The sequence below is a fragment of the Salvelinus namaycush genome, chromosome 6 (assembly GCF_016432855.1).
Source record: "Salvelinus namaycush isolate Seneca chromosome 6, SaNama_1.0, whole genome shotgun sequence".
NCBI lineage: Eukaryota > Metazoa > Chordata > Actinopteri > Salmoniformes > Salmonidae > Salvelinus > Salvelinus namaycush.
Window position 1 is genome coordinate 24,141,416 of NC_052312.1, and position 23,138 is coordinate 24,164,553.

Sequence of the window (23,138 nt, forward strand, 5' to 3'; positions counted from 1 at the left end):
CATAGGGCGGTACACAATTGGTTACATCTGGGTTTGGCCGGTGTAGGCTGTCATTGTAAATAGGGATTTGTTCTTAACTGACTTGCCTTGTTAAATAATGGTTACATTTATAAAAATACCAAAAATATATAAAAATAATCACCAGTGTGCGCTTCTAGGGTACTAATCAGGATACTAGATTTCCCTTGGTAAAAAAGAAAACAAAGCACACAAAAAATGTAAATTAAAAAATTTAACTAAATGTGACTCTGGGCGACAACATAAGGCAGATTTTTTTCCAACAATAGGACTGTTTTCCTCAAGAAATTCAGTCCACTTTATGATTTGTTTCCTTTGCTTCCTTTTCTTCCTAGTATTGCGATACTGGTATCGTGACAACACTCTCCTAGAAAGTACACACAGGAAAATGTGGCGCTGGACATCTGACCAGCAGCACATTAATTTACCTGTAAATTTGAGAAATTTACCAGACCCATATGCAGTGGGTGCGTAACCTGATTAGTGTGTCCGGCAACAGTGCTCAGAATGACAGGAATCACATTTCGATAATGGTAATTCAAATGAACAGAACATGCAAGTCAAATTACACATCAAATTTGATTTGTCACATTTGTCAAATACAACAGGTGTAGGTAGACCTTACCGCGAAATGCTTACTTACAAGCCCTTAACTCTATTTCTTGAAGTGCATTGTTGGTTAAGAAAATATTTACTAAATAAAGTAAAAAATTAAAAGTAACAATAAAATTACATAACAGTAACGAGGATATAAATAGGGGGTACCAGTACAGAGTCAATGTGCGTGGGTACAGGTTAGTCGAGGTAGTTTGTACATTGGGTTGAGGTAAAGTGACTATGCATAGATAATAAACAGTGAGTAGCAGCAGTGTAAAAACAAAAGGGGGGGGGTCAATGTAAATAGTTCGGGTGGGATCAATTGAGGTGGAGGGTCTGTCATGGTCTGGGGCGGTGTGTCACAGCATCATTGGACTGAGCTTGTTGTCATTGCGGGCAATCTCAACGCTGTGCGTTACAGGGAAGACATCCTCCTCCCTCATGTGGTACCCTTCCTGCAGGCTCATCCTGACATGACCCTCCAGCATGACAATGCCACCAGCCATACTGCTCGCTCTGTGCGTGATTTCCTGCAACACAGGAATGTCAGTGTTCTGCCATGGCCAGCGAAGAGCCCGGATCTCAATCCCATTGAGCACGTCTGGGACCTGTTGGATCAGAGGGTGAGGGCTAGGGCCATTCCCCCTAGAAATGTCCGGGAACTTGCAGGTGCCTTGGTGGAAGAGTGGGGTAACATCTCACAGCAAGAACTGCCAAATCGGGTGCAGTCTATGAGGAGGAGATGCACTGCAGTACTTAATGCAGCTGGTGGCCACACCAGATACTGACTGTTACTTTTGATTTTGACCCCCCCTTTGTTCAGGGACACATTATTCCATTTCTGTTAGTCACGTTTGTGGAACTTGTTCAGTTTGTGTCTCAGTTGATATCTTATGTTCATAGAAATATTTACATGTTAAGTTTGCTGAAAGAAACGCAGTTGACAGTGCGAGGACGTTTCTTTTTTTGCTGAGTTTAGGTCCTGATGGGAGGAAGCTTGGTCCCAGTGATGTATTAGCCCGTACGCACTACCCTCTGTAGCGCCTTACAGTCAGATGCCGAGCAGTTGCCATACCAGGCGGTGATGCAACCGGTCAGGATGCTCTCGATAGTGCAGCTGTAGAACGTTTTGAGGCTCTGGGGACCCATGCTAAATATTTTCAGTCTCCGAGGGGAAAAAGGTGTTGTCGTGCTCTCTTCACGACTGTCTTGGTGTGTTTGAACCATGATAGCTTGTTGGTGATGTGGACACCAAGGAACTTGAAGCTCTCGACCCGTTCCACTACAGCCCCATCGATGTTAATGGGGGCCTGTTCGGCCCTCCTTTTCCTGTAGTTCATGATCATCTTCTTTGTCTTGCTCACATTGAGGGAGAGGTTGTTGTCCTGGCACCACACGGCCAGGTCTCTGACCTCCGCCCTATAGGCTGTCTCGTCGTTGATCAGGCCTACCACTGTTGTGCCGTCAGCAAACTTAATGAAGGTGTTGGAGTTATGCTTGGCCACGCAGTCGTGGGTCAACAGGAAGTACAGGAGGGGACTAGGCACGCACCCGAGGGGCCCCTGTGTTGAGGAGCAGCATGGCAGATGTGTTGTTGCCTACCCTTGCCACCTGGGTACAGCCCGTCAGGAAGTCCAGGATTCAGTTGCAGAGGGATGTGTTTAGTTCCAGGGTCCTTAGCTTAGTGATGAGCTTTGTGGGCACTATGGTGTTGAATGCTGAGCTGTAGTCAATGAACAGCATTCTCACATAGGTGTTCCTTTGGTCCACGTGGGAAAGGGCAGTGTGGAATGCCATTGAGATTGCGTACTCTGTTACAAGACAAGTAAGAGACCGCAAATTCACTAGCCTACGTCAATCTACTATCCACCATAGTAGAAAAGTACATTTTCCTCATCTATGGCCATAATATTGGTTCAAATTACATCCATTAGACTTATGATTCATTATAGCTAAATCAATGAATGTATTAAATGAATAGTTAAGTTCCAAAACAACAAAAACAAATTTCTGAAGATTATACTTTGTAATAGTCTACACACCATAAATATAGAATTAATTTTACACAGCATACTATGATTCCCAGAGTGCATTTCAACTCCCAGGGTGCAATGCTTCACCCAGGGCTGCCAGCTGGCTACTGCTAACAAGTCCAGACAAACACAAAGTAACTTTAGTCTAAATATATTGCTGTTATTTCTAAGTTACGAGTACATTTCACATTACTTTCAGGTTGCAATGTCATTGTCACTCAAAAATCATTTGAATTTAGTTGCTAGTAGAATAACGTTACAATGCAAATGTGTGTAAAATAGTTTTTAAATATAAATTTTGCAACTATACCTCCCTTGCACTGCACTGTTTTGGAACACCTTTTTCATAGTTGTTTTGGTGGGCTGGCCCTCATCTGCTCTGTAAGCAAAGCATTCCCATAGTTCGCTTCCGGAGCCAGTTTTGTGGAGGCATGATGTTTTTGTTAGAAGAAGCCATGCTGTCAGCATTCTCTCCCCTCCTGCTTTCCTCTCAAAAGTGGCTTGCTTTGTGTGAACTGCATGCGCAAGTAGCCTGGCTCGCTTTCTAGTGCCCCCTTGAGGAGATCCAGACAAATTACTAGACAGACTGGATCCTCTCAATCTGTACGACGTGAGACAAATTTGACAGAAGTACCAAAAGTAACAAATTCCAGTACAGAACTGTTTCATGTTCTAGTATCAAAAAAGTACTGAAGTTTCAGTATATTGTGCAGCAATACTAGGGACACTAATTAAATTATAGTGAACAAATAGGTGCGCAGTGAGCACACTACGATCTTAAGAACAGCATTAGCCAACTTCTACTGTCCTTCTATGGTCATACAAACAGCACTAAGCTTTGGCGTTGCGGGGGATTTTTACACTCAAAAAGCACATGATTACTCAACCAAATTCGTATTAGTCACCTCACATCCTCCTCCTAAGTGGATAGGAGGGAACGTTTACTCTCCAGCAAGGCCTATTAGTCAGTCATCTAACGTCCCAGAGAAAACATTTAGCACAGCACAGGCACACAAGGGTTTCCGTTGGCCAAAAGCCGGTAATTACAGCTGATTAAAAAAAATGAAAAGCCTGCCAAATTGACCGGCCTAACATTTTTTGTAAAATAACGCTTTTTAATTAATTGATTGAAATAGCAGTCATTATAAATACATTTGACAGCCATGTTTATCAGTATATTCGGTTCATTTGCATAATTTTGTGGAATTAAATTGCCGTCTGTATTTATGTTCGTTATTGGATAAATAACGACTATCACACACGCACAGCATCCTCAGCTGGAGTAAAACGTGTTTTTATAAGCCCATTCATTGCGCAACAATTCTAAAATGCTAACAATTTTGGTGCATGTTTAAAAAATATTTTTTGATATCTCAACTGATAATTGAAGCACGCCTCCCATTCACCAGTCAAGTGCAAGCAACAGTAGGCTATCAGATTGACCTCTTTACAATGTGAGCCAGTATGCATTTTTTTAAACCTAGTTTAATTGTTTGAAACCTGAATGTTTTACTTCATATTATGAGGCATGTCTTACCTTGCTTCAAAGTAGCCTACAGGCAAAATCTGACCATAGAAACATGGAGGCAATTATTTTTTCAATTCCCCCTGCAATTTCTACCGATCTGTGTGCCAGTTACGATTGCCATATGCTCATTTTCGTGGAACAGTTCTCAATAATAAAGTTTGTTTTCAAAATCACTGTCACGTGGTTATTATACAATTCTGAATTCAAATGATAAAAATCTAAAAGATTACATTAAACTAACGAGAGCACCAGCCTCTGCCATATGGACATTGATGATACACGTGATCTATTGGCGGCTAAAGAAATGAGTGCATGGAGTGCAGAGATAGGCCTACTGATGCATTGGCCCATAGGCTATAACTTTTATTGTCAACTAAGTAAAAATACATAAAGCCGACAATAAAAAAAAAAGTTAAATTATAAAGATCCAGTTCTTTCAAATCGCATTCATCTCTATACTGAGCCTGCTTACCTCCCTTTCTATCTATCGGTCTTGAGCTATTGCTAGTTAAGTGCAACATTGTTTCAAATCAAAATGGGTCTGGCCTGAAGCTTTGCACTAGCGAACTTGCAACATTGTATCAACTAGCCTATTCTGGGCTATCAGACAACTGTTTTTGCCCAAAGGAAAATAGTAGTTCTTTCACACAGAGGCTTGGTGATTATCAGGAGAAAAATAGTTGAAAGATTTGTAAGGAACTATTATCATTCGTAATGGATGTAAAAAAAAAATAAAAAAAATACCTGTAAATTTGAGAAATTTACCAGACCCATATGCAGTGGGTGCGTAACCTGATTAGTGTGTCCGGCAACAGTGCTCAGAATGACAGAAATCACATTTCGATAATGGTAATTCAAATGAACAGAACATGCAAGTCAAATTACACATCAAATTTGATTTGTCACATTTGTCAAATACAACAGGTGTAGGTAGACCTTACCGCAAAATGCTTACTTACAAGCCCTTAACTCTATTTCTTGAAGTGCATTGTTGGTTAAGAAAATATTCACTAAATAAAGTAAAAAATTAAAAGTAACAATAAAATTACATAACAGTAACGAGGATATAAATAGGGGGTACCAGTACAGAGTCAATGTGCGTGGGTACAGGTTAGTCGAGGTAGTTTGTACATTGGGTTGAGGTAAAGTGACTATGCATAGATAATAAACAGTGAGTAGCAGCAGTGTAAAATGTAAATAGTTCGGGTGGGATCAATTGAGGTGGAGGGTCTGTCATGGTCTGGGGCGGTGTGTCACAGACTATGTCTGACTATGTGATGTGAAGAAAGAAAATTACTGAGAAGCTCAGCTTATTAGTTGTGGTGAGTTAAGAATCAGAAATCCCCAAATGGGCACTTTCCTATATTTGCCCACAGAAGGCCAGGTACTTCTATGCATGCTCAGGCATGCGTGCGCGCTCCGTTAACATGGCACACCTGTATTTGGAGAGTTTCTCCCATTCTTCTCTGACAATCGTCTCAAGCTCTCTCAGGTTGGATGGGGAGCGTTGCTACTATTTTTAGGTCTCTTCAGAGATGTCCGGGCACTGGCTGGGCCACTCAAGGACATTGAGACTTGTCTCGAAGGCACTCCTGCGTTGTCTTGGCTGTGTGCTTAGGGTCATTGTCCTGTTGGAAGGTTCAACCTTCCAGTCTGAAGTCCTGAGCACTCTGGAGCAGGTTTTCATCAAGGATCTCTGTACTTTGCTCCGTTCATCTTTGCCTCGATCCGGACAAGTCTCCCAGTCCCTTCCGCTGAGAAGTGGCTTCCGTCTGGGCACTCTACCATAAAGGCCTGATTGGTGGAGTGCTGCAGAGATGGTTGTCCTTCTGGAAGGTTCTCCCATCTCCACAGGAACCCTGGAGCTCTGTCAGAGAGACCATCGAGTTCTTGGTCACTGTCCTGACCAGGGCCTTTCTCCCCCGATTGCTCAGTTTTGCCGGGCGGCCAGCTATAGGAAGAGTCTTGGTGGTTCCAAACTTCTTCCATGTAAGAATGATGGAGGCCACCGTGTTCTTGGGGACCTTCAATGCTGTAGAAATGTTTTGGTACCCTTCCCTAGATCTGTGCTTCGTCAAAATCTTGTCTCGGAGATCTTCGGACAATTCCTTCGACCTTCGATGGTTTGGTCTTTGCTCTGACATGCACTGTCAACTGTGGGACCTTATATAGACAGGTGCGTGCCTTTCCAAATCATGTCTTATCAATTGAATTTACCACAGGTAGACTACAATCAAGTTTTAGAAACATCTCAAAGATGATCGATGGAAACAGGATGCACCGGAGCTCAATTTCGAGTCTCATAGCAAAGGGTCTGAAAACTTGTGTAAAAAAAGGTATCAGTTTTTTAATACAGTGCAAAAATGTTTTGTCATTATGGGGTATTGTGTGTAGATTACTGAGGATATTTTTTTATTTAATCCATTTTAGATTAAGGCTGTAACGTAACAAAATGTGGGAAAATGAAAGGGGTCTGAATACTTTCTGAAAGCACTATATTCTTTCCTCCCATTCCTCCAGCCAAATCACAGGTAGGCCTTTGCCAATATGAGCAAATTAGCCATTTTATGCAGTATTATATACACTAAACAGTGTGAAGTTAAAATCAAATGTGTTATATTAAGTAGAAGTGTGAATTTCAGTGACAGGTTTTTGGAGAACGTTTAGCAAACGTGACCAAGCGTTCGGGGGACGGGGCGAACAGGATGCTAGGCCACTGTTTTTTCCCCCACCGTGGTATTGTGATACTACTCGGTAACGTGATACTTGGCCTGGTATCATTTTGGTATCGTGACAAGCCTACTGTGATCATTGGCGGCTAAATAACCTCAGTTAGCACACGGAACTCAGAGATGGCCAATGGGGTTTTCTAATGATCAATTTGCCTTCTAAAATGATAAACTTGGGTTGGCTAACACAACGTGCCATTGGAACACATGAGCGATGGTTGCTGAGTGGGCCTCTGTAGATATTCAGAAAAAAAGTACAAATCTGCCGTTTCCAGCTACAATAGTCATTTACAACATTAACAAGGTCTACACTGTATTTCTGATCAATTTGATGTTATTTTAATGGAGAAAAAAACAAGGACATTTCTAAGCGACCCCAAACTTTTTAACGGTAGTACGTACACACACACACACGATGTGACGAACAGTGTCAGAGGGGTCCGTTTTTTCATCTTTTCTCAAATACTATTAGTCCATTAGGGGCGGCAGCGTAGCCTAGTGGTTAGAGCGTTGGACTAGTAACCGAAAGGTACAAAATCTGTCGTTCTGCCCCTAAACAAGGCAGTTAACCCACTAGGCCATCATTGAAAATAAGAATTTGTTCTTAACTGACTTGCCTAGTTAAATAAAGGTTAAAAAAATAAATAATAAACACCCCAGATTTTAAAAATGCTACACAGTTGCTACATTCCCATTCGTTTTTATTGCAGCCTCGTTTGAATGCTGTGGTTACACAAAATGTGTTGAAATCAAATCTTGTGCTTATTGAGGTGGAATGAGCCAGACTTACATCGTCATTCATAGCAACTTATTACAGAGCGACTTATTATACAGCGATAAGGAAATTAATGAGCTCGTCCCAATAAAACGTCAACCTGCAATTAATGAGACAGGTATATAGCCCACGAAAACACAAAAATCGATTTGACCTAACATCTTGTGATTACATTAACATCTGTATGTATTTACGTCAGAGTGTTTGAGAGCAAGTTTAGGTTCTTCGACACACACACAGGGGTCCAGTTGCCTGTGCCTGGGTAGTGTCCTGCTTTAGGGCCAGTGTACATTATGTAGTGCACTACATAGGGAGCCATTTGGGGACGCAGCCTACACAGGCTTACTGCTAGGCCCAGCTCATAAATAAGTGTCAGTCTGAAAATAAAGCAGTAAATATAGATGGAGGAGGTATTGGAAAGGGCAGCTAGCGAACACTCAACAGCAGCTAGCTGACACACCGCTCTGCGAAACTTAACTCAGCCCCATACTACCAGTAACAAGTATACTCAGTCACACTCTGAAGGGGACCTATGGATGTGGGATAGGAATGGGCAGCAGCTAGCTAACGCCCTCTATCTCAAAGCTAAAAAACTGTAGCTAGCTAGCTAAAACTCTCACTACTCTGTACTCAACGGGACCATAACCAAGCTCCAAATAACTCCATGCTCCAGACAACCAGTAGGATACACTCACACGTTCACACTCTGGAGCCTACCTATGGATGTCACAGGGATAGGAAAGGGCAGCAGCAAGCACAACGCTCTTTCAACCATGCTCCACACACACACACAACCAACCCTCCATATACTCTCACTCTGAAGCCAGGGTCGTGTTCAGTATGTCACACATAGCAAATCGAAAAGGAAAGTCTGTGCTGTTATCAGACAACTTTGAATAGTACATTCTGCCCATGTTCCCGTTTCAAAAAGTTTCACTACGGCGTGCCCTAATGAACAGGACCTAGTAGCCCACTAACTTCCCTCTCTCACTCCATTTCAAAACATTTTCTCATGGAGGAAGAAATGGAAAGGGTACTGAAAGAGACTCAGGTGTGCCTGGCTGCTCAGGGCAGGTCACAGGAAGTGCATTCCTGTGTGATGATGCGTTTCCTGTGCCTCTTGCCGTGCTGCTGAGACACGCTGGGCCAATTAGAGCACATCAAAGACCATCCGCATGACTCAGACACACAACAGCGGAAAACACTTCAGTGAACACACCCTTCATCAGAAAATACTGTTTTTTCCCTGTGGAAAACCAAAAACACAGATACAAACAGTATTGTTTCTCCTATGGGAGCATGACCTCACTAAGGGGGGCAGAAATGGGTCAATGCAAGACACACACCTCGGGAGAAAACAGACACACCACACGTGAACACACACAACTACAGGTCAAGGTTTCTCCATATTACCTTGGTACTGTTTGACCCACTTTGGCACACTGGCCAGGCTCAGCGTCAATGAACGTATACCCCTTTGTCCATTTCAGCCCCAGCTCAACAGTTAACATATGAGTCAGCCTGTGGTTGCATGAACCTATTGAGTCAAACTATCAAGCACCAATCACCCCGGATGAAATTGCTCATTGTCTAGGATTTGTTTGTTTCATTAGATTGCTCATAGGATATGTTGTAGAAAAAAATATAGGTTAAAGGCTCAAAAGAGATGCTTTTCTCACTTAACACCGGATAGACTGCACTTAACACACACACCATGTTTACTAGGCTGACACCTCATGCTTCTTTCCTAATGGGCTGTCAAACCAACCCAATCTTGTCTGTACTGTAGTAGGCATGTACTGTACTAACGGTACACTAATGTTCTGGGGCCGGATTCACAAAACACTACTTACGAAAAAGTAAGAAGTTTAAGGGGGGAAAAAAATACAAGTTCACAAGATAGTTTGTAAGTGCAATTCCTCAAAATGTTCTTAGGAACTTTGCAAATAGCTTTCCTAAAAACTTTGTAAATATCTCCTTTGGTGGCATTGACATTAGTGACTTGCTTGAAACCATAAATAAGCCTGTGACAGGGATGATAGGATTTTGCCCACTATAATAAAGTGTTGATAAATGTAATACATTTGAAGCATCTGCTTTATGTCTCGAGAATATATATATATATTTTTTTCTTTCGTTGGCTCGCAAACCATTTATACACAAAAACAAAATGTTATTTTTCACACATTATAGCCATCAGACTAGCTATATCAAAAATAAAGATAACCAAGGAAAGCACAATAAAAGCTTCAGCAAACAAGTGCTTGTAGTGATGCTGGAGGAAATAGCAGCCAGAAAAAGGTTGCTGTTGGGGAGACTTGATAACTGCGGGGTCACTGCAGAGACCAAAAAAAGAGGATGGCCGAGTCAGTCTCTGCCGTCGAGGGTATGGCAAGGGACAGTTCATGGTTACAAAAGTATCCATTCATCACAAGACAAGGGTTTAGCTGTCCTAAAGTAACAAATCTCTTAAGATCGTATCGTCCCCCCCCCCATTTTTGCCTAAAATAACATACCCAAATCTAACTGCCTGTAGCTCAGGACCTGAAGCAAGGATATGCATATTCTTGATACAATTTGAAAGGAAACACTGAAGTTTGTGGAAATGTGACATTAATGTAGGAGAATAACACATTAGATCTGGTAAAAGACAAAGAAAAAAACGTGTTTTCAAATTTTTCTTTTGGTCCATCGTCTATGAAATGCAAGAGAAAGGCCATTATATGACTAAGGAGTCTAGGAGCAATTTAGATTTTGGCCACTAGATGGCAGCAATGTGCAAAGTGCTTGACTGATACAATGAACCATTGCATTACTGTTCAAAATGTTGTATCAAGACTGCCCAAATGTGCCGAATTGGTTTATTGATACATTTTCAAGTACATAACTGTACACTCTCCTCAAACAATAGCATGGCATTCGTTCACTGTAATACCTAATGTAAATTGGACAGTGCAGTTAGATTAACAAGAATTTAAGCTTTCTGCCCATATAAGACATGTCTATGTCCTGGGAGGGAAATTCTCTTGTGATTAGCATGACGTTGTAAGTAACATTGGCGCACGTTAGCTCAACCGTACCACGGGGGGGGGGGGGCACCGATCCTGTAGATGTTTTTAAGTACATTTCCAAGAAGAAATCATAAAACATTAGAATAATTGAGGAATGCCAGGTGTAAGTAGACAGACAAAAATAAACAATTCAATTGTTGCCAGTAACAGTTCGTCACTAACCCTCTTGATAACATGAAAACACTAGCAGCTCTACCAGCTCTGCTAGGGCGAGTAAAATGTTCAGAGGTGTTCTCTCATTGTGTCTGGAAATAGCTAGCTAGTAAGCTAGCCAACTTTAGCCAGTTGGCTTGGGTGCTTGACCGCCATTGTGAGGTCAGAACGCTCAGATCAACCCTACTCCTCAGCCAGTCCTGAATTGTTACGAGTACCACTTCAGCGTGGCGGTGGCACCCCCAGCCCCCACGGTGGCACGTGTGACACCCACACTACTCAAATCATAAGCAAATGCAACCTTTTTTAGCCTAATAATTACCTTGGTTGAAGACTGCCTCAGCAGGAATGGTAGACTATAGACTGTTACGGGTACTTGGAAATTGGCTGCTCTTCCTTAGCTAACTAGAAATGTTTAAAATGTACAATCAGGGCTCTCCCTAGGATTTTCTGACAAGGCGGTGCTGATGTAGGCCTAAGGTTGGGTCAGTCAACTTCCCCCTCAGGAAGTTGGAGCATTTTGCATTTTTGAATGCCATTTCCTGAAACAGAGTCTATATCAAACAATGTAGACAACACAGAAGTCTTGTGTTGAATCCTAAATGAAATTGAGGTCGTCGTCTCAATGACACCTTCACATTTTTTCTAGGTTAAAATGTAGGGGTATTGATTATTAGGTGTCTTTATGTCAATAGTCTAGTGAAAATGGCTTCTTAACTTTGTTTGGGGATTACTGGATTAGGGCGATATGGCCAAAATATAATCACAGTATTTTTCCAATTTTGGGTGGTATTTTATGTTTTTCAATGATAAAATTGTAACATTTGCTTTATGAGTAGTGCGTGACCCTAGAATGGAAACACGAACAGTACCATTCTAAAGTTGACACCTACTCAAAGGTTTTTATTTTTACTATATTGTAGAATAAAAAGTGAAGACATCAAAAATATTAAATAACACATGGAATCATGTAGTAACCAAAAAAGTGTTAAACAAAAATATATTTTAGATTCTTCAAAGTAGCCACCCTTTGCCATGATGACAGCCTTGCATACTCTTGGCATTCTTACAACAAGATTCACCTGGAATGCTTTTCCAACAGTCTTTTATTTAACTAGGCAAGTCAGTAAAGAACAAATTCTTATGTACAGCCTAGGAACAGTGGGTTAACTGCCTTGTTCAGGGGCAGAACGACAGATTGTCAGCTCGGGGACTCGATCTAGCAACCTTTCGGTTACTGGCCCAACGCTCTAACCACTAGGCTACCTGCCGCCTTGAAGGAGTTCCCACATATGCTGAGCACTTGTTGGCTGCTTTTTCTTCACTCTGCGGTACAACTCATCCCAAACCATCTCAATTGGGTTGAGGTTGGGTGATTGTGGAGGCCAGGCAATCTGATGCAGCAGTCCATCACTCTCCTTCTTGGTCAAATAGCCCTTATAAGGACCTCCAGGCTGTGTATGTTGAAAAACAAATGATAGTGGGACTAAGCACAAGGGGCGGCAGGTAGCCTAGTGGCTAGAGCGGGGCCAGTAACCGAAAGGTTGCTAGATCGAATCCCTGAGCTGACAAGGTAAAACTCTGTCGTTCTGCCCCTGAACAAGGCAGTTAACCCACTGTTCCTAGGCCGTCATTGTAAATAACAATGTTCTTAACTGACTTGCCTAAGGAGAAAAAAAAGAGATGGGATGGCGTATCGCTGTGGTGGCTATGCAGGTTAAGTGTGCCTTGAATTATAAATCACCAGCAAAGCACCATCATCACACCTCCTCCATGCTTCGCGGTGGGAACCACGCATGCAGAAATCATCCGTTCACCTACTCTGTCTCACAAAGACACGGCAGTTGTATCCAAAAATCGCAAATTTGGACTCATCAGACCAAAAGCACAGACTTCAACCGGTCTAATATCCATTGCTCATGTTTCATGGCCCACACAAGTCTCTTCTTATTGGTGTGGTTTCTTTGCAGCAATTCAACCATGATTCACACAATCTCCTCTGAGCAGTTGATGTTGAGATGTGTCTGTTACTTGAACTCTGTGAAGCATTTATTTTGGCTGCAAATTCTGAGGCTGGTAACTAATGGATGTATACTCTGCAGCAGAGGCCACTCTGGTTCTTCCTGTCCTGTAGCAGTCCTCATGAGAGCCAGTTTCATGTTGTGGGGCTGAGTTAAGTTTCGCAGAGCGGTGTATCAGCTAGCTGCTGTTGAGTGTTCGCTAGCTGCCCTTTCCAATACCTCCTCCATCTATATTTACTGCTTTATTTTCAGACTGACACTTATTTATGAGCTGGGTGGTTTTTGAGACTGCACTTGAAGAAACTTTAAGTTCTTGAAATTTTCCAGATTGACTGACCTTCATGTCTTAAAATAATATACTGTTGTTTCCCTTTGCTTGTTTGAGCTGTTCTTGCCATAATATGGACTTGGTGTTTTACCATCTTCTGTATACCACCCACACCTTGTCACAACACAACTGATTGGCTCAAACTCATTAAGGAAAGAAATTCCACCAATGTACTTTAAACAAGGCGCACCTGTTAATTGAAATGCATTCCAGGTGACTACCTCATGAAGCTGGTTGAGAGAATGCCAAGAGTGTGCAAAGCTGTCAAGGCAAAAGGTGGCTACTTTAAAGAATCTCAAATATAAAACATATTTGGATTTGTTTAATACTTGTTTGGTTACTTCATGATTCCATATGTGTTATTCCATAGTTTGATGTCTTCACTATTATTCTAGAATGTATAAAATAGTAAAAATAAAGAAACTCGAATGAGTAGGTGTCCAAACTTTTGACTGGTACTGTACATTCTAAGTGACTTCAATGGGTTGCTCTACTTTGACTGTTTGCTACTGTTCAATTAAACTTCAACCCCTCCCCCAAAAATCTGTATTTCCTGCACTCATTTGAGATCATTTCCACACTGCCACGTAGGGCTGCAAGATATGGAGGGGAAAAAAGGCTTGTTTTTAACCAAGTGTTGCGATTTGCCTTGATTTAGATCAAAACACTTATGTGAACCGTTGGAATCACAAGAAAATAATGATTATTCTAATTCTATAGTTAGAAGATAATAGTGGGCACTTTGAATAGAGTGTTTGACATGACAACGAATGAAAATGCCAGGTGACGAGTTATTGACAGGTTAGGAACCAAAGAGTTGGTCATCATTTCCTAGGGCACCCTATAATCTTTGGCTACATTAAATATTTTCTCTTAGTTACTTCATGTAGCTAACAGTCATGCTTCGCCTATTCCTCTGATTTAGAAGATAAGGTTGTAAAAACAGTATGCTGATTTAGGCCAAACCATCACTGGTATCAGGCTGTATAGCTAGCTACGTTTGCACTGACTCAGTACTTTTATTAGCTAGCTAGCCAGCTAACTAGCGATTAGCATTAGCGGTTAACACGACTTAGCTTGTGGCTAAGACAAACTAGCTGTTTGCAGATGTAAGAAACACAAAGGAATTGTGTAATTATAGAACGCTTGTGGATTTATATTAAGAAGCTAAGTGGAAACAGCATCGCAGTCATCAACATTGCTGCATGTGCTGCATTAACCATGCAGACTGAATGCAAGTGTCTCATGGTCGAGCCACAACAAACGCGCTCCTCAAGTGACAGGGGGCGGGGCTAGGTCTGTGGAAAGTGGCATAGAGAGAGATGACTCAAGTAGCAGAGTAAACTATAACAATTGACTTCATACAAGGCGTATCACATTTAGAAAACCAAACATTTAAATACTGTTATAGAAGGTAAAGTAAAAACCCAAACTGGTCCGTGCATCAATACCGGTATATATTAAAATACGGTACACCAAGGGCTGTGGCAGTCATAAAATTGTCAGCCGGTGACGGTCAAGCAAATAACTGCCGGTCTCAACTGACGCAGACCTTTGGAACATCTACATTTTAAAAAGTCTAATAAATCCATATAATATAGCCTACACCATCACAATAAATCCATTATTCATTTAAGACAGGTCTAAAGAAATATGAAAAAAAATGTCTATTTCAGAAGAACAGATTAGCATACTCTGAGTTGTCCTTATGTTAGGCCCGGATCTGGCTATGCCATATTGGCTGTGTTAATTTAGCAGCAGTTAATTTAGCAGACAAGATTTGCTTAGAATTCTTTTATAGTATGAAGAATACAATTGGACATAGCTGAATGAAATATATTTTCTCCAAACAATTTCAGGGAGTGCGCACATACGACTATTCTGTGTTGAGCGGTTAACAAAGAAACATGTCAATCCACTATCCCTCAAAAGTACAAAAGTTAACGTATTCTATTGGTCAACTTGTACTTCTGAGTGAGAATTACAATGGGGGATAGTAGGATGGGACAGATGTGGGATGCCATAGATCCCAAATTAATACAACCACTAATATAAAAAAAAACATTTTAAAAAATCAATGAGGCTGATGCAACAGATTAGAACGTTTAGCTTAAAATGTTGATAAACTATTTGGTTATTTATTCACATTATAAGTGCATTTACGGTCACTTTTGAGAATGTTGTTTTCCTGCTAATTGTGCAGCAATGTGCACATGGCAGTAGGCTATAAACACGAATATTCCGTGACCGTAAATGAGATTATGCATGTAATGCATTATTAATGTGCATTTTTAATGGTGAAAATGATCTTCTCCAAATTCACACACCGCCTACGTATGACAGTTAAGCTCTACACCCGTTGTAAAATTGATGGTGTTTAATTTTTTCTCCTTGCCCAAGTCATCTGATTGGCTTAGCTCCAACTTCAGACAGTTGAGTCAAAAACCAATGTGCCAACTAGAAGTCTATTTTTGCATATTTTACATTCGTGTCTCATACCAGCGTACTTTGAACTCAAAATGTGTGCAAGTTTGCAGGTCTGCGGAGCGTCTAGTGCTCATTCTGAACGCTCAGTGTGAAACACTGAATTTAGGAAGGGACAATCTGTCAACCTTTGAATTTACAAAACGCTCTTGAGCGCCCTCTGACACTCGAGTGAATTTACGAAGCACCCTTAAAATGTAACACCTTGGATGATTTTAACTCATGACTGATGCATCTACAGCATGATACAGGAATGCTGCTGATTCATAAAAAAATTAAATACAAAAGTGTGTGCAGAGTATAGGGCTGGGAATTGCCAGGGACCTCGCAATACGATATTATCACGATGCTTTGGTGCTGATACGATATGCATTGCATTCTCACGATTCTGTGTATTGCGGTTCAATACTGTGATTCTATGTTGCACACATATTGCTCATTATATGTCTGCTGCAGTTGGAAAAGAGAGCATGAGAAAATGTGTTTTGATCAGTCATGGAAATAAAAAAAGTGCCGAAAACAAAATCGGCTCTCTATTTCAAAAGGAAGATGGAGAACAAACTATTAAGCAAAAATACTGGAGTGTTGGTGCAGGTACAGCCAACTAGTGCAAAAATAATATTGCGATAGTCAAAACGAGACGATATATCGTCAAATTATTTCCCGATATGCAACTATCGATTACCCCCCAATCACTGGTAGAGTACAGTAGGGGAGAATCCCTCTCCTCATTATCACCTTATACACTGCAGGGCAAGCATGCCTCCCTGCATGCCAACAGACACAACTGGAGGGCTACACACACAAACACAGAACTCCTACAAGCACACTGAACACAGAGCAGATGTAAGCACACAGACACACTTATGAGCATTAGGCTAATATACACAGACCCCCCCATACACACACACACACAAACCCCACCTCATCCCCACAAAAACACTCCCTCCGTCACTCACCCGTGAACGTGGCAGTCATCCCGTCTGACTTGTTGAAGTCTATACTGGCATAGGCGCCGTTGTTCTCTGCTACCGGCACAGTCACATTACCAGCTGAGGGGGCGTTGGGGGTCGGCCCGGTTCCCCCCTGCTGCTGCTGGGATATGGGGAGTGTGTTAGATTCCTGGTCCTCTCTCAGCTCCAGGGCAATGTAGTTGAGGCCGTTCTGATACCCCACAGACACATTTCTGCACATATGTCCTCCAGGAGGGCCCCCAGAGGAGGCTGAGTCCATGCCCAGATCAGAGGGCCCTGGCTGGGCAGGGAAACCGGCCAAATCCACCCCTATCCCCTCCACACACATCCACACGCTGTCAAAGGAGCCAGAGCTGGCCCACTTGGAGCCCTCGGCCAGGAGAGCGCCGTTGAGGGCCGAGGGGTTGGCTGAGCCCGAGGGGGGATTGGTGCCTGTGCTAGAGCTTGTGGTTCTGCCTCCTCCAGGGGTGGAGGAGAAGGTTTCAGAGCTGTGTCTGCGTCGCCCCTGGGGGTCAGCACGTACCACTTTGGGGGGCTCAGGCTGGGGGCTGGAGGATGAGGGAGGAGTGATGGGGTGGGGGAGTAAGGTAGGGGGGTACCTGCCCTCCATCAAACACAGGTGCTGCAGCATGGCTGTGGGGCTACTCTGTGACCCCCGCGACCCCTCACCCTTGCTAAGGTTAAAGGTCATATCTGTGTAGTCATCTGTTCCCGTCCGCCAGTGAGCGCCAGAAGATCCAGGAGCTCCGCTCAGGGAGGAATTGGCGGTCAGGGGTCGAATGTAGCTGGGTGGGTTCCATGGGGCCACCAGAGAGGGTCTGGGGGACTGGTTCTTAGTCAGGCGGCAACCATCATCACCCCCACCCTCTACACTCATATAGTCCTGGTTCTGGGGAGGGGAGTGACGCTGCTCGACGGAGCCCATCGAGGGTGAGACGTACTGGTCAGCGAGAGGGCAGGATGTGGGGGGTCCGTAGGGATCTCCAAACTCGATGTTGATGTACTCGCCGGGGCTGGAGGGTCCCTCGGCAGCAGCTGGCTCACTAACCCTCAGCGACCCGTGGAAGCTGTGGCGGCCCAGGGGGAGGCGGTTGGGCCGAACCGCAGTCGTTCGCCGGTCACCGCGAGCTGCTTGGTGGTGGGCCCCGTAGGGCGGGGGGTGGTGGGCGTGAGGGGTGTCTGACCCCCCACTACTGAAACCCTTTGTCGTAACGCCAGTGACCTGGGAGTAGACGGGTTTAGCTGGGGAGCTCATAGGCACGTATTCCTCATGCTCCCATTTTCTCTGTTCACCATCTCTGGCGACGGGGGCCTTGTAGGAGCGAGGCAGGGAGAAGTAGGGACTGTATGATTTGGGGGGACCCTCAGGGTTGCTCAGTGTGTAGTATCCACCCTCGTTGGAGAGCTTCCGTCCTCCTGTCGCGTTCCCTCCTCTTCCACTGCTGTACGACATGTCCATGTACTCTCCAGTCTCAGGCCGCTCCACTATACTACCAGAACTACCGACACCCAGACCCATGTTACTGCTACTGCTGTGGGGACTTGGGGAGGCCTGGACTGGGGAAGAGGAGCTCGGTCCCCCTGGTAGCATCATCATGTAGCCCTGGGGGTCCGTAGGCTGGTGGGGTTGCAGCTGGTGGGCCGAGCGTGGGGCCAGTGCTGGGCTAGAGGCCTGGGGGGAGTGGGAGGGCTGAGGATGGGGAGGGTGTGAGAGAGAGTGGTGATGGGGATGAGAATGGGAACTAGGTTGCATAGGCATGTAATCCGGGGTGTCACGGGGTGAGGCTGCCACCCCACACAACATGGGCATATAGCCACTGTCCTCCTTGGCCGAGGAGGATGGGTAGGAGGAGAGAGGAGGGGGTCTGCCCTGGCTGTGCTCGGAGCAGGAGCTGTAGTCAGAGCGGAGGGAGGAAGAGGGGGAGGAAGGCTGGTTGCTGCTGCGGCCCAGAGACAGAGCCTCTTCCACAGACACCAACTCGTCCTGTGAGGTGGTGGTCTGGGTCATCTTTTGGTACACCGCCACGCCGCTGCTACCGCCGGCAACACCACCCTGACTCCCGGGCCGCGTGAACGAGTGTGTCCGCCGCCTCAGAGACCGGTCTTCGTCCGTCGACGTGCTCTCGTCCCGGTGGGGGGCCTCAGCGCCGCCAGAGCTACTCACGCCGCCCGCTCCAAACACCTCGCGGTGCCAGCCCATGGCCATGTAGTCACTCAGGCAGTTCTCTTCTCTGATTGGTGGGGTGTTGCCCAGCGAATCGGGTGTGTTGCTACGGACTCGGAAGTAGCGAAAGTCTCCGGGGCTTGAGCCGTACTCGTCTGAGGAGTTGAAGCCTCCGTCAGAGGGGGAGCCGCATATGGACGAGCTGGAGGGCCGGGTGAGGGTGTCAGAGACTGAGCCGTGACCGCTGCTGCTGGACACGCTGACGGGGGAGGTGGTGGAGGAGAAGTGGGAGACGGGGAGCGAGGCGGAGCGGGTGTGGCAGTTGGAGCCCGGTAGCGCCCTGACATAGCGCCCTCCTCCCCCGGTGTTCCCTGCCCCTCCCCCACCCTCCTGGCGCCCTAGGTGTATCCGGGCGGTGTTCAGGTGGATCAGGCTGCCGGTAACAGACCGGAATGGCCGGTTCATCGTCCCTTCGCCTTCACTCGACGTCCTGAAGCGGTAGCCACTGGCACCGGAGCTCTTACTCGATGGTGGCGTACCGACCGCCGACTCGGTCCGGGAGCGGCGCTGGAGACCCGTTTGGCTCGGCGGCAGGTTGCCTAGGTGACGGCGGGTGGTAATGAACGCCATGGGGTTGGAGCCCGATGATTGGCTTTTACTCCTGGGGCGGATCTCTGCGAAGGCCTTCAGAGCCTTCATGGTCTCTAAGATGGTCTCGTGCATGTTCTGAGCCACTACAGAGTCATCTACCTGCATCCATATCTCCCCTGGTCCTATGGAGGACGACCGACCCACCTCGATGAAGAAGAAGCTTTCTGAGTGTCCACATCGTCTGATGTTCATTAGCTGGAGGTTAACATACGGTGTCTCAGAGTTTAGTTTGACCAGATGGATCGTTTTAGAAGAGAGGCATAAACGATACACACCTGTGAGGTTCTTGGTCTGACCCAGCCCTTTGGGTTTCACGTTCACCTGCCACACCTCTTTGAAAACCGTACCTGGTGTGACTGTACCATAGCCATCATCCAACTCGTCAGAGTCTAGATGCCCCTTTTTCCCCTCACTCATCAGTTCACTCAGGGCTACATACCAGTCCTCTTGCTCCTGCTCGTTTTCAGCCACAATGGCAAAGTACTCATCCTTAGTGTAGAGGGCTATGAGGTGTTTGTTCTTGGAATCTGCTCTTTTGTTGACGGTGAAGCACTGATACAGATAGATCACCCGTTTCGGGGCTGCTGCTGAAGACCGGAGGCTACTGCGGAATTTTTTATCGCTGTCATAGTACTCCAGCCGGCTGAGGCCTAGGTGGCTCGCCACCCTCAGAACGAAAAACCTCTTGTGTCCGTGCTTCTGTTTCCGTAGGTAGCCACACTTCCGAATGTCGTCCATGACCCCTGAGGCAGCGACGCTAACGTTAGCATTCGCAGCCAATTGAATCGCAGCCGACGCCGCGTTCACCGATGCAGCGAGTGCGTGGTGGCTAGCAGAGGGGTCCTCATGTACCAGGTTCAAAGACGACAACGAGGCTTTCCTTACCGGGGACCCAGGGATGTTTTCACCAGAGAGAGTATGCTGCTGTTGCTGTGTCGCCGCCTGATAGTGGTGCAACAGCGGGCGTTGTTCTTTGGGCAGCGAGCTCTGGGGATAGTGATGGTGGCTGTGGTGGTTGGAGGGCGGCAATTGCTGATGAAAACGAGCTCCACTGCCACCACAGATATTCAATAACGGGGAAGGGGGTTCCCCAATTGAGGTGTAGCCGTTGGCTGCCGTACCTGCTGGTGTCGTCCCGATGCCCCTCTGTTGCGTCTCCACCAACAACATAGCGGCTTTGTTTTCTTGGTAATTCATAAAATTGGCCATTTATATAACACAACCAAAGGTCACTTTACCTAAGCAGTGCTGTGGACCTAGACCCCATTCTTGTTTAGGAGACGGGCTCCGGCTGGCGCTGCTGTATTGTGGTGGCGCGATGGTTAGCTACAATCAAAGCAAAAATGTCAGATTGTTAAGTTAAAAACGACCGGTCCAGGCCTCTTCGCGAAAAACAGGTATCCAATATGGGGTTTTATGAAATAAAGCCGCCCCTGTGCAACATGCCCATGTTTCTATAATCGTTATTCTCCAAGCTAGCTAGCTAGCAAACTGTCCCCTTCTCCCTCTCTACATATCTCTACAGAGCGGAGCACAAACAACACGTGACTGGTACGTCAGCCATAAGTAGGCGGAATAATGAGCCAGACGGGGCTTCTCATTGGAAGTTCAGCGAGATTGACAGGAACTGACAGGCAAACGAGACAATTGTTTTGTGTTTACGTCAATACGGTGGACCAATGAGACATAGCACATATTTTCATTAGTTAAAGAGAGGTATTCGAGATGATTGACAGCTGACTGGCCAATGATTATAGGTACAGTGATAGGCGTTCGTTGATGCTATCCCTTTCATTGGACAATATTGTTGATTGACCACTGTTTTGATTTGGCACGAAGGTGTATTTTTATTTAACTAGGCAAGTCAGTTAAGAACAAATTCTTATTTACAATGACTGCCTAGGAACACTGGGTTAACTGCCTTGATCAGGGGCAGAACGAGAGACTTTTACCTTGTCAGCGTTGGGATTCGAGCCACCAACCTTTTAGTTACTGGCTCAACGCTCTAACCACTAGGCTACTTGCCACCCCAAAATCTTTGCAAGGCCTTGGGGAAAATGTGCCCCAAAACAACCCCTTGCCTCTTTCCCATTTGGTGTACTTTACAGATTCCAAAGAAGTGGGCTCCAGTAAAACCAGTGGAATGGTTGGAGATATTACCAAACTGATAGCACCTATCCGATTATTTCAGATCTGCAAAATTGGAAGGGCCAGGTGTCACAGTCAGGGGCCACAGTAATTATTTATGGTGTTGTTTGTAGAATCTGTTGACAATTTGTGTTTTCTTTTTGCAATCATCTTGTTAGTTAGCTTGCTGTAGAATGATTAGTGGTGTGAATCATGACTCAGCATGCCTATGTTTTGTTGTTGCCGCTTGGCGCTTGTGCAAAAATGTACCTGTGACCTGCTGTCTGGTCAAGCTCCAGAGAGACAGAGATGGGTGTAAAGTATAATAATGAGTTTTTCATTCTTTCCAAACATTATTTTAATCACTATAGTATCATGATCTTTTCACATTCATTATTTGACATGGGACATCCCTGGATTGGACTAGTCCCCCCCGATCTTTATTTATTTATTTATTTTATTTAACCTTTATTTAACTAGGCAAGTCAGTTAAAAACAAATTCTTATTTACAATGACGGCCTACCCAACGTGGATTTATCAAGCTATACTGGCCATTGAAGGAGTGGAAACTCCTTTGCTGGCATATCTGTAAGAAATTATACCACAACTTTTAATAGTCATTGTTATGTGTTTGTCAGTACTTTTGTACTGGCATTACAACAGACAGTTTGAGCGTCCTCTACTGTTTTCCTTAGTACATTACAGAAGGTTTGCCCATTGTGCTGTAAATGGTATGCCGTCTGATAATAATGGGACCACCATAATATGTTGTAATATTCCTGATTCCTGATTGAAGCAATGTGCCAGAGAAAAATGCAGTTGGGTGTGCTGTAGTTACATCTATAGTGATGTATTGTAGTTGTTTGGTTATTTTATGTAAAAATGCATGGACATAGAACTAAAATGGAATAGTGAATAGTAAAAGTACTTACCTACTTTGCATGCTTACACATATAATGCTATAGGCTATCGCCTTTCCTCCCCCCTCACCAATCCCCCTTCAATTCCCTCCATCCTTTCCCTCTACCCCTCCCCCTCAACCACCATTCAACTCCAGATTACATAATTCATCCCAAAATGACTGTTCTCTAGTCTCCTTCCTATTCTGCATGCCATACAGTGCATTCGGATAGTATTCAGACCCTTTGACTTTTTTCACATTCACAGCCTTATTCTAAAATGTATTATATTAGGTTTTTATTTCACACACAATACCCCATAATGACAAGGCAAAAACAGCTTATTTAAAAATGTTTTGCAAATGTATTATAAATAAAATGTAAAAAAACGTATTTACATAAGTATTCAGACACGTTTGCTATGAGACTCGAAATTTAGCTCAGGTGCATCTTGTATGCATTCATCATCCTTGAGACGTTTCTACAACTTGATTGGAGTCCACCTGTGGTCAATTAAATTGATTGAACATGATTCGGAAAGGCACACACCTGTCTATATAACGTCCCACAGTTGACAGTGCATGT

General features: G+C 44.5%; 1 protein-coding gene across 1 annotated transcript in view; it reads right to left on the reverse strand.

Annotated features, from left to right (window-relative positions):
- Positions 1–21,034, reverse strand: part of LOC120049809 (insulin receptor substrate 2-B-like) — a 37,715-nt gene extending 16,681 nt beyond the window's left edge. The window contains exon 1 of the mRNA XM_038996252.1: positions 16,697–21,034. Coding sequence (XP_038852180.1) covers positions 16,697–20,735 — 4,039 coding nt within the window. The 5' untranslated portion in view covers positions 20,736–21,034. The remainder of the gene's footprint in view (positions 1–16,696) is intronic.
- Between the last annotated feature and the right edge of the window lie 2,104 nt (positions 21,035–23,138).